Here is a 15587-nt window from a genome sequence, read left to right as displayed (position 1 = left end):
CCCGTTTGTAAAGTTGTTAAAATTTTAGTCATTGTTCCAATCACTACGCATTTTTTTGGGAAAGGTATCAACAGCTTTGTGCTGCACAATGTGATTCATGATTTCCAGAAAGCTGAGTTATGTCTCTAGTTTCAAAGACGGTTCTACGTTTGACGAACCCTGTTTCAGTTCTTTCCTCAGCACATGACTAAACTACACTTCCCCAAATCCCTTGCAGTCAGATAAGGTCATGTGACTGAGTTGGCCAATGAACGATTGTAAAAGTCGCTGTGTCTATTTCCAAATATGGTTTCTGAACATATCTGTAACATTCTTCCTTTGTCAGTCAGCTGGTTATAAAGGATCCAGTAGAGGACTCTGGGGGCAGAGAGAGTGGCAAGTAAGGAGCAGGCATCCTGAATGCCTAGAGCACAGCCGTTCGCCATTTTTCTTGCACTGTGATATAGGTGATAAATAAACTGTTATTGTCGTAAATTGTTAAGATTGTTTGTCATAGTATTTAGCATGCCCTAAAGAATATGATCAATTTTCCTGTGCAGTATTCTGTCACGTTACTAAGTTTTAGTGGGAATGGATACTCCACAGGTCAAATTCTGCTCTAATGAGGCTCTAGTCAATTCCTGCATTCAAGCAAATATAGAGAATATTCCTAAACGTGTTTAAAATAAAATTAAAGTAGTATTGAATTATTTCTAATAGCAACACTCAGAATGCCAAAATATTATCATTTCAAGATAGAGGCTTGTGTAAGGCACTTTCTTATACTTTTTTTTTCATTTAATTTCAGGATGTTTCTGGAGAACCTAATAGTACAAATGACCATGAATGAAGCAGGATAGGTTTTCAGGAAAAAATATATGACCCAGTGGTGGATGAGTAGGATGGCTGGGTGCTTAGGATTGTGACTTTTTAGACTGTGCAGTGCTTTCTAGTGCAGCATCAGAAAAAAAAATCTAAGTAGAAGATAAATGAGCCTGTCAAATAGTAGCAGACATTCTACTGCATTATCAGAAATGTTACCTGTAATGGGATGGAATTCATAAGGGTATGCACTTAGGACCAATGAAGAGCTCCCTCTGCTGGCTGAATATTCACTAATTGTGTCTGCTCATGGCATTGAAATCTCCAGGATATGTAAATCAAACATGATCTATGCTTAGCCACCAAGCTCTATTATGGATACACACGTGAGGCATGCAAACTATGAGAACACTCGCCAACTTCCAAAGAGTTAAGCATTGGCTTAAAGGCTGTGAATCAGCATCTTTCCTTTTCATAGGTCAGCTAAAAAGTGAACTTTCCTGCTGATGTAATTCTAATCAGAAGACAAAAACAATTTAAAGAAATCTTGTTTCAGCTATAGTCAGCTGTAAGTGTGCAAACCTAAATAACTAAAGACTAAAAGAGGAAGTTGCATGAGGAAGACAACGTTAATATGACTCTATTTATAACACAAACCAGAATTAGAGCTCCCAGTTGGAGCATAAAACTAAATAAATCAATGAGAGAGAGAGAGAGAGAGAGAGAGTAAAGGTCAACTTCATATTGGAAAAATTATCTTAAATTAATTTTATAATTTTTTTCCGTGAATACAGATTGATGGACAGTGGCTTTCAGGTGGAAATAATGCTGCTGGAAGTTTGAGCTGGTGCTGAAAGTCATTAGGCTTGTGAGCTCACCATAGTCAATGAATGAAGCAACTTAAAATGAATAAAGCAACTTGTACTTTTAAATTCTCTCTGGATAAAAATAGATTAATTGATTGATTTAAACAATAGTATCCCACAAATAATTCGAGTTTATTTACCAAAATAGACACAACTTACTTTAAACAACAAAAAAAAGAGAATCAACAAAATGGAAAGTGACGGTGTGCACGCTTGAGAGAGTTAGTGACGTGAAAGGCTGGTCACTATTAAGGTTCAATAAACAAAAAAATCTTTGTGATACTAAGAAGTAACAAAGCAGTTCGACTATATTTTTAAAACAAACTTAGATAATTACTTCCATTCTAATACTGAGGCTCATCTCCTGAGTTTTGAGTGGCTCAGAAAAATGATTCATAGCATTAAAACTTATTTTAGGACAAATTATCACACTTGCATGATATTCCTGTGGTTTTTTTTTATATGCACTGATATTAGTTCATCATGAAAATTATGAATACCACGAGCATAATAACAAAATAATAGGTGCATACGTTTTTCAATATTTGATTCATGTATTTTGGTAGTTACGCCTTTTCCTCTATTTAAGGATATTGATCATCATTATATTGGCTTAAAGCCATGTGTTTAAGTTGATGTACACTATTGTTTTTGAAACAGAAATCAACATCACCTTTGTTACCTCATGATGGCACACTTGTATCATATTCTCCCTGAAAAGATTTTGGAAAATGCCTGAAAGCCAGAGCAAAGCAAGAACATTGCTTTCTTCTTCTTTGAGTAACTTAGTTATATAAAACAGATTTAAAAATATTCTGTAGCCTGCACTTTCTTCCAACATGTTCTGAGTGCACCTCAGAGTATGTAGTTAAACTTTAAAGGTCTGAATTTTATCCAAGAACATTTGCATTGGGATTGCTTAGTGGGAGTCTCTGTAGTGGAGCTGCCTTTTGTTGAGTTGGTACTGGGAAACAGACTAACTGCCTGGCTTTTAAAATGTGTACTGAGTGGATAGGTAGCTTTGAAAACTTTCATCGTTATTGGAATACTCGTCTTTAATTACTGTCAAGCAAGATGAGAAAAGTATAACAAATAATAGAAAAGTATAGCAAATAGTAACTACGGTCTGTAACACACTTTGGGCACTAATTGTACTGATAGTTTTAAAATTAATTATAAGCCATACCAAAAAATGTGCAGTTAATACTTTCTGTTAAATAAAACAAAATATCAGTTAGACTTATCCAAAGTCAGCAGTCTCCCCTTATCCACAGGGGATATATTCTAACACCTGCAGTGGATGCCTGAACCATGGATAGTACTGAACCCTATATCTACTATGTTTTTTTTCTTACACATACACACCCACCATAGGAGATTAACAGCAATAATCACTAATAAAATAGAACAATTATAACAATACTCAGAATGATGTGCAACTTTATACTTATACATTGTTTATTTCTGGAATTTTCCATTTACTGTTGTGCCCTGTGGTTGACAGTAGGTGGTTGAAACTGTGGAAACCACTAATAAGGGAGAACTATTATAGTTCTATGTGGAAATCTTCTTAAATGTGTTGCACACAAAAATAAATTACCTATTTAGATGCTGCTTTCTAGTAAACTTTCCTAAGTGGAATCCAGCTATAACATGAAGAAATAAGCCAAAGAGTAAACATGTAGTTTAAATCAACTAGAGTCATGCTTGGTATATGGTAACTACTACTTAAGTGCCTAATAATAATAATAATAATAGTAAAATAACGTTATTGTCATTAACACTCAAAAAATGCCAAAATATACAAATGAAACACAGAAGTTTTACTTATGAGGCATTAAGTTCTTATTCATATCTTATTTCTATTATTTATAGAACTACAAGAGGCAAATAAAAGCAACAGTCAAAATTTTAATATGGTGCTCATTGAGTTAGGTACTGTTAAAATGTTGAAAGAAAAAGACTGATATGATAGTGAAAAAACATGAAAACCATTAGTAAGAAGTGAGAATGTCTATCGAATAAGTCAAATTAATAATAGTTTGGATTAGCTTAACATAGAGAAGAGATGAAAATTTAGCAACACCCATCCCCACATTTATGACAGACACTGTTAATCACATCTTCCTTTCTGTAGTGATCAAATGGAATTCTGTTTAATTAATTAATAAGTTTAATATTATTTATAAAGTTTAGGAAAATATTAATACAATTATTTTTAGATTTTGTATTATACTATAAAATAGCTATTTAAATAGCTCATTCTTCAGTAGTTTCAGGTATTTGAGATTAGAGTGTGTGTGTGTGTGTGTGTGTGTGTGTTTGTGTGTCTACAGTGAAGGAGGATAAAACAGAAGGAGAGAGAGTAGTGGGGAGAACTTACCACACATTTTATTGTCTTCATCAGAACCGTCTGGACAGTTTACTTCTCCATCACAAAATAAATCAGCTTTTATACACGTTAGAGTGTCAGCACAAGGACTTGAACCAGGCGGGCACTCTACTGAGACATTTCCTTTAAAAAACAATGGAAATTAATTTCCAATTGATGAGATATGTACAATGTTTAAATATTTAATAGGCCTTTTTGCCACTGGGGTTCTTACTTATAAGTATATTCTTCAACTGCCATAGGAATATTTATTTCATTTGTAAATCAATCATTTGTAAAATTAGAGCATTTTAAATTTTGAAATTTCATGAGGGGCAATTTTGGAAAGCTTATCATCATCTGCAACATCTAGCAGCCACTTCATTTACTCATAAGCTTATTATTTGAAAATATAGTGTCTTAAGTCAAGGTTTCCATTCCGTAGAGTACATTTACCAACCGAAGTCATTTTAAAGTAAGAGAAACACTTAAAATTCCCAGTGCATTGTGACATTGAACAATGAAGAAACCTAATGGCTATTTCTGTTCAGTATCTCTTTGTTCTTGGGGTCAGAGATTCTTAGGGGGTACACTGTAAACACACCCCTGCAGGGTTTCGTGCCATCTTCTGGAGGGGATCCGAACAATGTGCACCTCTCAGCCTGCCTTGTCCTTCACTTGTCCCACTTTCATCAACTTAAGTCTAGAGATGCACCAAGAAACACATTTTACTTCTAGAAATTAACTTGGAAAATTTAAGAGCAATTCCGAAAATAAGACATACTCTTATATGCCTACAAGATAAAGACTTTTTAAAAAATTTTAGGCCAATGTGGAAATTTGAATACTTTTGCCTCTGAATATAATAACAATGATGGTGCAAAGTTTTGGAGATCTTTAACTCATCAGCATTTTTGTTTTCTTTTTGGTTAGTGTTCTTAATCTTAAAGCCAGAACTCTACTGCCATCTGCTGGGTTTTAAAAATATGAAAATCTGAAATTTTTCCTTCCGCTCTATAAAATTAATTGGAAAAGTAAAAATGCCCGTGTCAATGAACCTACTAAGTTATTTCTTAACTAAAAACATTTGTACATTTTTGCTGAGTTTACATACAACTAAATTAGACATGTGCAACTGGCTGTAATTAAAATGAATATAAACCAATGGGAAATTCATGGAACACCCAACATCTAAAACTATAGGACAGAGTAAAGATCAAAGCCATTCTCAAATGACAGAGTACTCCCATGTAGGAAAACAATAAATAATAATACAAATATTATTTAATAAACTCAAAGGCATATATTTGTTGATATTTAAGAGCTATTCATCAAAAGTCCTTAACCATTGAGTTGTTAATCCAGAAAAGGCATAATATTTGATAGAATCTCATACGTGCTTTATAAATACATAAACCAAAGAAAGCACTATACTTAAAAATGTCTTATTTTACGAGTAGCTAATAGAATTCCAAGTATTCAACATTTCAAAGACAAATTTGGGATATAGCTACGAACATATATCACTTTGGCTGTCCTAACGCTTCTCATGGGAGCTTCAGTTCCTGACGCATCGCGTCTCTGTTCAATATCTGTTGAACTCTAGATCGGACCCCAAAACCACACCAGCAAGCGATACCACTTGGACTCGATTGATCTCATGAATAATCATTTATTGACCCCACAAGTATTTATTTTGTACACATTTTTGTCATGGAATTTTAAGAGACGGAGATAAAAGAATGAGTAAGTCAGAGCCTCTCTCTTTTTATGACGCTTGAAGTTCAGTGGGGGAACTTATTTATTTACAAATTATATTTTAAAGAGAGAGATTTAAAAAGTGCTATGGGAGCATCAAAGTTTAAGCAATTAGTTTCCTTCTAAGGCAAGAATTAAAGACATTTTTACAGAAACGGTCATATTTAAATTAGTTTTTGATGTATACCTAGAAATGCACCAGGAGGAGAGAGATATGGAATGTATTTAGTGATGTGTCAGGAGTACATCAATATATGAGAAACAGATGAGTCTCATTAACCTAGGCAGTGGGATGTTTATGGAAGGCATAGCAGGAAGGAGTTTGGTACCAGAGTCTAGCGAACCTTTTCATCTTTGTTAAGTGTTAGAGATATTTTTCAATAGGCGATGGCACTGGAACATTTTACATCTATCTGCAATATGACCAGTCCATGTTTCCTAAAGGCAATTGTTGGACCATGTGAAATATGTGAAACATCACTTGAATAGGACGACTCGAGAAGCTGTTTCAAGGGTCCACATGAAAGATGAGAGCAGAAGTCTCACAATGGCAGAGGAGATGGGCCATGGACTCACTTGCTACTTTACAGGTAAAATTGATGAGCTTCAGTGACCACGTGTGCTTCTGAACAAGATTAGTGAAGGTGGAGAATGGGATGCTAAGTAATTCAGTTGAATTACTGAAGAGACCAGTTGGGTTACTAATGACCATTAGTTGCAGTAGTGATTACGAGATGAACAAATTGTGGGGTTATAAACTGAGTCTAGTTTGAAGTATTTTGAATTTAAGTTGGAATATGAGGTACCCTTAAATTGCACTCTGGCTCTCTCCAGACTGTTTCATAAGCACTCTTCAACTGACTTGGTCCATGAGGAAACAGAAGTTTCCCATATTAAAACTAATATGAAAAATGTGAATGTCATTCTTATACAATGGTAGTGAGTTTTTAAATTTTTGTCAAATTATATTTTTACTGACTCTTCTCTCTCTCTCTTTCATTTCCTACATGAATATATATGATTACAATTTCTAACAAAAATCCATTAAAACATTAGCTGTTACACCTAGCCAGATGCCAGTTTAGTTTAAATGGGTTTGCACTCTCAAACTAGAGTTCTTGACTTGAGTATTACTTGGTTTGCATTTCATTGCTTAATTTTTGTTCTAATATTTCTTTCTTTAAAGAAGTCTGTACCAAATTGTGCTTCCCAACAGAAACTTTTTAGGAAAGGAGTTTATCAATTCTAGTTAAAGAAAACAAAGAGAATAATTGGTTTCATTTATTAAAAACTAATCAAATTTCCTTAATACTAGGCATTATTAACTCAGTGGGGAAAAGTGCACTTGTTTTCTGTAATCTATGTGGTATTTTACCTTCAGGACACTAACTTTTGACATATTATGAAAACACACCAGTGAATTATATTGCAGTTCTGCAAATAGAAGGCTTTAATTAATCGTTTGTATTTGTAACATGAAAAATTCAGTATACACTCAGAGAGGATTATTTCAGAGTGATCCAATGCCCAAACAATTTCCAGTGATTTGACACTAGGAGCCTCCTGTGCCTACTGAGAGCAGGTCCTGTGCTAGGCATCGTGGAGAGTAAAAAGACTAAAATCCATTATTTTTTGCCTTCCAAATAATTTGTAAGAGATGTTACATACAACGTGATAAATTGAAACCATAGTTTGGAAATCACAGATTTTTATTGTCCCTACAGTTTGAAAAGGGATAATAGTACTTGGTGGCCAAAACTGGTTAAGACAAATTAAGCCCAAGATCCTGATAGCTTACTCCATAGGAGAAGCAGAATCTTCATCCATGAATGTTTGCCTTTAGAGACCAGTTTTATTTCACTGTGCTATATTGGAAAATAGATATCAACTTACAGAAATTCTCATTTACTGTATAGAACAAATTTAGGTTTTCTTTCAATTTTATTTTAAGCAAGACTGTGGCTTTTCAATCCAAATGAAATTATTGGTAGAAAGATTCTTTAGTAGTCTTGATACCATGTGAGTAGGAATGTCTTAAGTCAGAGGAGAGTGCTTAGTAATAGATAAATGTTGTTTTCTCAAGTGTAAAAAAAGAGCAATTCTTAAAGTCACCATACATTTGGTATCAGATAAAATCTCTGCATCTCAGTCTTAAAGTAATTAAATCGGGGAACATCATTCTACCTTAGGTTGTTTTGGCCCAATTTCATGTTTTTCACTAAATCAACCAATTATTCTTTTTCTTCAGTCCTCAAACTCTTTCACACAGTGGACTGGTAGCAAGATTACATACTTTATGAGACGGAGAAAGACCCTGATAGTGAAACTTTTGTTTTCTGCAGCTATTGCCTACACAGTAAGTAACACAGGACTAGAACAAGCTGTCGTCTAGAAATCCCTCAAACATCGGAGCAATTGCCAAAACACCCGCTCTAGGCATTCTGTAGCGCTCCAGAAATTAATCTGTGTAATGTCACCTCAGTTCCAGTCCTTCGCCGCTAATGTTCTAACTGGGTTAGTAAAACTGACAGGTCATCGGCAACAAAAGCAGGTGAATGATAGAGCATAATCCTCATGAACTTTGTACCATTATCACAAAAAATTGTCTTTGGCAGAATTTATAACAGTACTAATATCAGGTATATGATGCATGCATCTGTTGATTTTTCTCAAACTCTGCCTTCCAGGCATATAAAAATGAGAATAAACTTAAAATCCCTGAAAGTCATATTCATAATAAATTACTGCTTGGAAAATGCAGTTTTCACGTTTAATTGCCTCATTCCCCTCTATAAATACACAGTATCTTGCCATATGAGAGGAATAAACGGCAAGGAGGATTGGGCACTACATAATCCATGTAGTACATGGATTCACTTAAAAGAAAAAGAATATGACATTTCACCACCTACTTACCTTATAATAATACTTTGAGAATTGATTAAGGTAATCCAATACAGTCTCTGATAACAGGAAATGTTTAGAAACAAAGTGTTTTTGGAGAAATAAAAGTTCAGATCAAAATGAGCATTACCCAGTATAATAATCTTGTTTTAAATTTAGGGTTTTTTGTGAATCTTTTAAATAAAGTATCCAAATAGTTGTTTTGTTCGATTCTGTTTCATCAAACTCAGAAGGGGGAAGGAGTAGGGATCTAATATTGGTGGTGTTCCTCCTGCTCCTTTGTGGGAGTCACCATACTGACCACGGTACAGTGGGTATCTGTATTATCTCTCTTTCCATTCTCCTGATCATCCTCTAAGAAATGTATTTGAATCTACTTTTCAGATAATTTATAAAGTTCAAATAGGCTAGATAGCTTGCCACATACATATACATATTGTTGAAATTAGGTAATGCGTGAATTCACCCATGTCTTTTTAGTGATTGAGAATTTATGTTACATTTTGATCTTTATTTTGACTATCAATTATACAAAATGTGAAAGACAGAGTTAAGTGTACACTGCCCCCCATTTCTGTGTTCACATGTAGAAAAGAAGATTTCTGCTCTACTGACCAGGAGAGAAAAATATGGCTGGCACACGTTCCCATGCTCTCTGACCCCTCATTCATCATTTCCTTCTTTGCTCAGAGGAAATTGGGCAGATGTTTCAGCCAATTCTTTACATTTTTAAGAGGTATGTCTTCAGAATAGTAAAGGAGAAAACCTTCTTTTAAGTCCAGTGCTTTCTTGCTTTATTTAAAACACTATTTCTACCTAATACATTCTACATATTACTATTAGGACATTTTATACAACTAAGAGGGCCCTAACGACTTTGAATTAATCATTTGATGAACCTCTAAACAAATAGAAAAATGGCCTTAATTTGGATACTTGTTACTGACTTTCAAGGTTTTAGGAACGTAGTTTTCAAAATATATTTATCTTACTTATTCAGTTCACTTTGAAAGCAAAAGAATTAGCCATTATCAATCCCAAAAGCGTTTGTTCAAAGTGTGTTGGGAGAGGATTTGAGAGGCTGTAAATAATTTTCCACATTAGAGACAGGAATGTGGGCTCAGTGGCAGGCTTTTTTTTTTTTTTTTTGTCAATATGTTGTGCTGCTGTTTGGATATAACCTAACACAACTGCAGACAGGCTTATGCTATCATAATAGATCTTCATGGGTTTTAGAATTGTGACGGCTTGTTCCCTAAAGCATTTTGATTGATTTATGTATTGCTTTGCTTTTCAAATATTACACCAACAATTTTTATGCAAGAATTCTTTATCCTTGCTAAGAATGGCTTTTATAATTTTACAAATGTTTTCCCTCTATGTATACAATATTTATGTAAATTTTAATAGTATAACATGGTAGTGGTATTATTGGGAGCTATATGAAGATCTACAATATTGCCTTTATTTAATTTGCTTAAAGGGATTAGTGACGCACCCAGGACATTTTTATACGAAGATTAAGTCAGGACCAGAGAAGGTATTTTAGTTGATTGACAGAAGCACAGCAGACAATTCTTAGAAATGCAGAGAAATTGGCACACCAAAGATACATACTGAGAGTGGACACAAAGTAGATACTTAAAATTCTTGAATGAATGAATCCAAGGCTACTTTGGTTCTGCTTTGGCCACAAGTACTGTGTTAACAGGAGAAAGCAAGCATGTCTAACTTGTATGCAGAGAGAATAATCAAAGGAAAAAAAATCATAATATCTGATAAAATCTGCTTCCTTAGTTTAAAACCTTTTGATCCTATGGGTGACATTCTTATCACTAGATAATCACAGTTATGTTAATAATAGACAGAGGATAAAAGTGAAATCTGACAACTCAGGCATTAGCCCTAAATATATTGTTTACTTTGGTGAAATCCAGGGCTAAAACTGCAAACTTTTATGCTCTTGGCTTCTTGTCTATAAAATAGGTGCAATATTTATTGCTAAGGCATCATAGACTTCTCAGGGGCCTAAAATAAAATGTAAGTGAAAACTTTCTTTCAAAAAAAAAAAATTATTAAAACTGACCTGGAGTTGCCAGATGACTGGTGGTTGTTAGTTTGCCTGAAAAATAAATTATATTAAAATAATTATTACATATTTTAAACTAATTACCAGGAATTTATTGTATATGCATTCTGTATAATAATTAACCTAAGAATTGTAAAAGTTATTATGAATTATTAGTGTTTATTCATTTAGAAGTATGTCATTTGTATTTGGATTTAAGAATAAATCTTTTGGCCGGGCGCAGTGGCTCACGCCTGTAATCCCAGCACTTTGGGAGGCCGAGGCGGGTGGATCACAAGGTCAGGAGATCGAGACCACGGTGAAACCCCGTCTCTACTAAAAATACAAAAAATTAGCCGGGCGCGGTTGTGGGCGCCTGTAGTCCCAGCTACTCGGGAGGCTGAGGCAGGAGAATGGCGTGAACCCGGGAGGCGGAGCTTGCAGTGAGCCGAGATCGCGCCACTGCACTCCAGCCTGGGCGACAGAGCGAGACTCCGTCTCAAAAAAAAAAAAAAAAGAATAAATCTTTTGTGTTTTTGATGTTTTTAGAGTTGTAGAGCAGAGGTTTTTAGATTTTTAACTCATCTTTTATTTTCTAACTAAAGAAGACAAGGTTATTCAATGATCAATAACTAAATACGAGTATTCATTAATCTCATAATGACCATAGACGTAAATGTTCCAGGTTAAGTTGATGGTATATGAAAGAGAAGCATGGGATATGCTTAGACCATGGGCTTTGGAATCAGAAGGAACTGCTTTTGATTTCTGAGTTTAACACTTAGTAGCTGTGTGACCCTGGGCATGTTACTTATTATTTAATTTATTCTTTCAAATAGAAAAATATTATGACCTCTGTACAAAATCACTGTAATAATTGAAATAGGTAATGTTTGTAAAATATAGTGCCTGGGCTAAAGAGGATGGCTTAAAAAATAAGACTTCAAATATTATAAAAATGGTCATGATTATTATACCAAAAGTAAAATCTTCATAGTTTTATAACTATGAAGTTTTGTAATTGTAGTTCAAAAGATGGGGTGAAGAAAATGCTGGAATAGAGTAGTTAACATAAAGCCTGGATTCTCCTTTCCAAAGTGAAATATACTCTGAAAGTGATCTTTCTTTATCTCACCCTTAGTGACCTCACCAGTGGCATAGCTTCATCACCAAGGCACCACGATTGGAGCTGTTTATGGAGACATTTTACACACACACACACACTCATATGTCTCTCATATATATGTATATAAATTTTAAAATATGAAAGGAACATTGAAATTGGAAATGTATATCCTTGGCATAAGTGATGAGGCATTAGGAACATTATAATATTACGAACTATGTTATTCCTAACCAATATAAGCTTCTTATAACTTGATATGAAGACTAAATGCCTCAGAAATAGCTGCAAGAAAAAAATGTGTATTCTCCTAGGTCATAGAGTTTGATGATCCCTAAGTTATATTTTAAAAAGTGCCATAAACACTGACCTGAAGTTGTTGCAGGGCTTACTGTAGAGAAATTCTCCAAAGATGCTGGAATAAAGTCAAGTTGATTTGACACATGGGTTTATGATATAAATACATTACAAAACACTGAGTACAACTTGAATATTCATTCAAAGGACATCTGATCCTTTGGAGTTCCTATTTTATACTCTCCCATGCTAAATCTTCCTATTTGTTATTTGGTTGCAATACATTTGATAAATTTCCAGAGTCTGCATATTCTCTCTATACAACTTACTTATGCAAAAAGTTTGCTTTTTTTTCCTAAGAAAGATATCTATTTATTAATCATAGTTACATAGAATAATTTACATTTTAGCCAACTAATATAACATGATGCACCAATCTTGGCATACCTAGAACCCCTTGTTTTACACTAAAACATATGAAGGTAACAATTGCAAAACAATCTTTCACATAATTAATATTTTCTTGGAACTAAATGGTATACAAGTAAAAAGTGCTTTGCACATAAAAGACAAAAGCTGGCAATTTTCTTCAAACTTTAACATGTTTAATAGTTTTAAAAGTATAGACTCACCTATGCAAGATATAAAGGAAATCAAAGCATATCTCATGAAAAATCATCATGTGGTGAATTTGTTTTTATTCAAAACTATATTGATGATAAGTAGGCTAAGAAATATATTCTTTTCTACTAACTAGTTTATTTCAGCATTTCATCATTTTTGAATTGTGTTGGTTCTATAAAACCTATTGAAGTTTTGTAAATGATACATGGTAGAGTGTTGACACTGAAGATAAAATTTATGTGACTTTTCATAAGAATATGGTTTAATTTTTATTACGTTTGACAGTATATTATACAAAAATTCAAGATATCTATGTAATTCTTAACTAATTTTAAAACTTTATAAATTTGAAAATTCACATGATACAAATGGATATTAAACTGAAATACCTATAATTAAGCTTGGTACCATGTTTATAAATGTGTTTTAACACAATTCAACAAATTAAATGTAACTTCTACTTGTTGAGAATATTCTTGGGCTGATGTTGTAATACAGTTTATTACGCTTGTGATACTAATTCTAAATTAACTCAAAGGATATGGTTTCATTGAATAAACATATAATTTTAAAAATCACAAACTCTGTTTCCTCAGATGATCCAAATATAGGAAATCATGAAAATAAGTTTCAGCATATCTGTCAATTCGCTTGCCAGAACAGGCTATCAGAAACCAATGCACATTCAAATAGAGATAGTAAGATGACAACTTTGGGGCCTATTGGGATGGGGGGTGGGAGAAGGCAGAGAATGAGGAGAAATAACTAATGGGTACTAGGCTTAATAACTGGGTGATAAAATAATCTGTACAAGAAACTCCCATGACGCAAGTTTACCTATATAAGAAACCTGTGCATGTACCCTGAACTTAAAAGTTAAAAAATGAAAAATGAAAGTATTTATTTTTCCATGCCAAAAAAGAAAAATGACCATGAAAACAATCAATTAAAATTGTTCAAAGGTAAAAACATTACAAACAAACTAGTATAAAGGTTAAGAGCACAGACATCAGGATCAGACCACAGAGGTCAGAATGCCTAAGTCTAAATGATTATGTGGAAAAGGTCGTTTACCAAAAGTATCTGTGTTTTGGTCTTCTCCCTGATTTGGGGATAGTAATGACATCACATAAGAGGATTAATGTGGAGAGCAAAAATGTTGATAGGTAAACCACCTGTTCTAGCTAATAATAGCCAGTAGTAGTTTTCAGCTCATCTGAATCAAAGATTCAAAATTGACAGTCTCTGCTCAAACAGCTGTGACATGGGTCCAAACCATTGGTAGAGGAAGGACTAAGAATTTATCTTCTTGCTGAACAGGAGCTGCAGGATGTTGCGGGAGACTCAGTGAAAAACGAAACTATACTTGATGAAACAACGCTCTGAAGAGAAGCACCTAGAGATCCACAATCTCATATCTACTATTACAAATTAAACAAACAAAACTCCTGCATTTTTTTTTTTGTATTTGATTTAGAGGCAAATATACTGACTGATCTCATATTGTAGCAAAACTAGTTGAACTCGTTGAATAGTTAGGCTATTTAGAGCTTCTCTTTATTTCCCTCAGTGTAGCTATTTATGTATTGGCTAACTTTCTAACATCCAAACATTTCTGAATTCCAAAATGTATTTAGTCCCAAGGTTTACGAGTAAGGGATTGAATCTAGATGACCTTGGCAAATTACTACTGTTCTCAACAGTACTCAATAAGGACACCGTGTTTGTTGAATTGAATTGAAAGAAGGATAGTTAGAATGGAAAATTTGGAACAATCTAAGCATTTATAAACATGTTTTTTGTTATTTTTGATGTTCCATATTCTTTTTTGGTTTACTCTTACGTTAAAATTATTTATCATTTTAAAATAAATATTTAATTTTTATAAATAAGTAACTGGAAAGGATCAAACTCATTGACTCTACTTTTTTCTACTTTTTTTAGCTTCTCAATTAGAGATCGGACCTTGCCACTGGATTTTACAATCTAACAATGTCTAGAGAGAGTTCCTGAAGTTAGGGTGTGCTTGACCAGTGCAAAGAATGCATAAGACCCACAAACTTCTATGCATGCCAACACTGTTAGAATCTCCTTGGTATTTGATATTTTATAAACTTTTTCTTATTGTTAAGTTTCTTCAAATATGGTTTCTTCAGATTTTACTTTTCTCATGTAAATGTGTCACCTCAGGTAATAAGACATGTTCCTAAGGTCAAGCATGATTCCACTTCCTCCCTGGTATATTGCTAGAATTTTAATTTCATAGCTTAATGATTCAAAGAAATCAAATAATGTTCACAGATACCTAGGATATCAACGCTGTTCAAATCAATATGGAAAGTGACCAGTTGGCTGGATTTATTTGCTTCAACGCCTTGAATCAGTTCTTCTTTTACATTTTCATCTGACACCCACTGGGCAAAGAAAAGTTCAAATGTGACTATAATGCTGCCATTTCTGCAAAGCAAAAGATGATATAAGAGGAAAAAGTCAGCCATCTTCAACTGATTTGTGTTCAATTCATGTTAAATGTCTTTGAAATTCTCTATAGTTATCATCTTGCTAATTCTCATTATACGTGTGTAAGATAGGCTACTTCAAATATTATCTTTATTTCATGAGGGAAAGAAAAACTGGTTGAAAGACTAAATGTTTTTTTGGGAAGAGAAACTCCAAAGTAGATGAAAAATTGAAATCTGAGTTTTCTGAGTTCCACGTTCGAGCACTCATCCCCAGGCCAGGATGTTCCTGAAACCCTTGTGTTAAAATCACGTG

At 33.8% G+C, this 15587-nt stretch overlaps 1 protein-coding gene across 1 annotated transcript in view; it reads right to left on the bottom strand.

The window, feature by feature from the left end:
* TMPRSS15 (transmembrane serine protease 15) overlaps positions 1–15587 on the bottom strand; it is a 135118-nt gene that overhangs the window by 99444 nt on the left and 20087 nt on the right. Inside the window, exons 4-6 of the mRNA XM_045389191.3 lie at positions 15118–15269; positions 10787–10822; positions 4051–4182 (exon numbers count right to left, since the gene is read on the bottom strand). Coding sequence (XP_045245126.2) covers positions 4051–4182; positions 10787–10822; positions 15118–15269 — 320 coding nt within the window. The remainder of the gene's footprint in view (positions 1–4050; positions 4183–10786; positions 10823–15117; positions 15270–15587) is intronic.

The sequence above is a fragment of the Macaca fascicularis genome, chromosome 3 (genome assembly GCF_037993035.2).
Source record: "Macaca fascicularis isolate 582-1 chromosome 3, T2T-MFA8v1.1".
NCBI lineage: Eukaryota > Metazoa > Chordata > Mammalia > Primates > Cercopithecidae > Macaca > Macaca fascicularis.
Note: the sequence above shows the minus strand (reverse complement) of the source record. Positions and strands in the feature narration are given on the sequence as shown.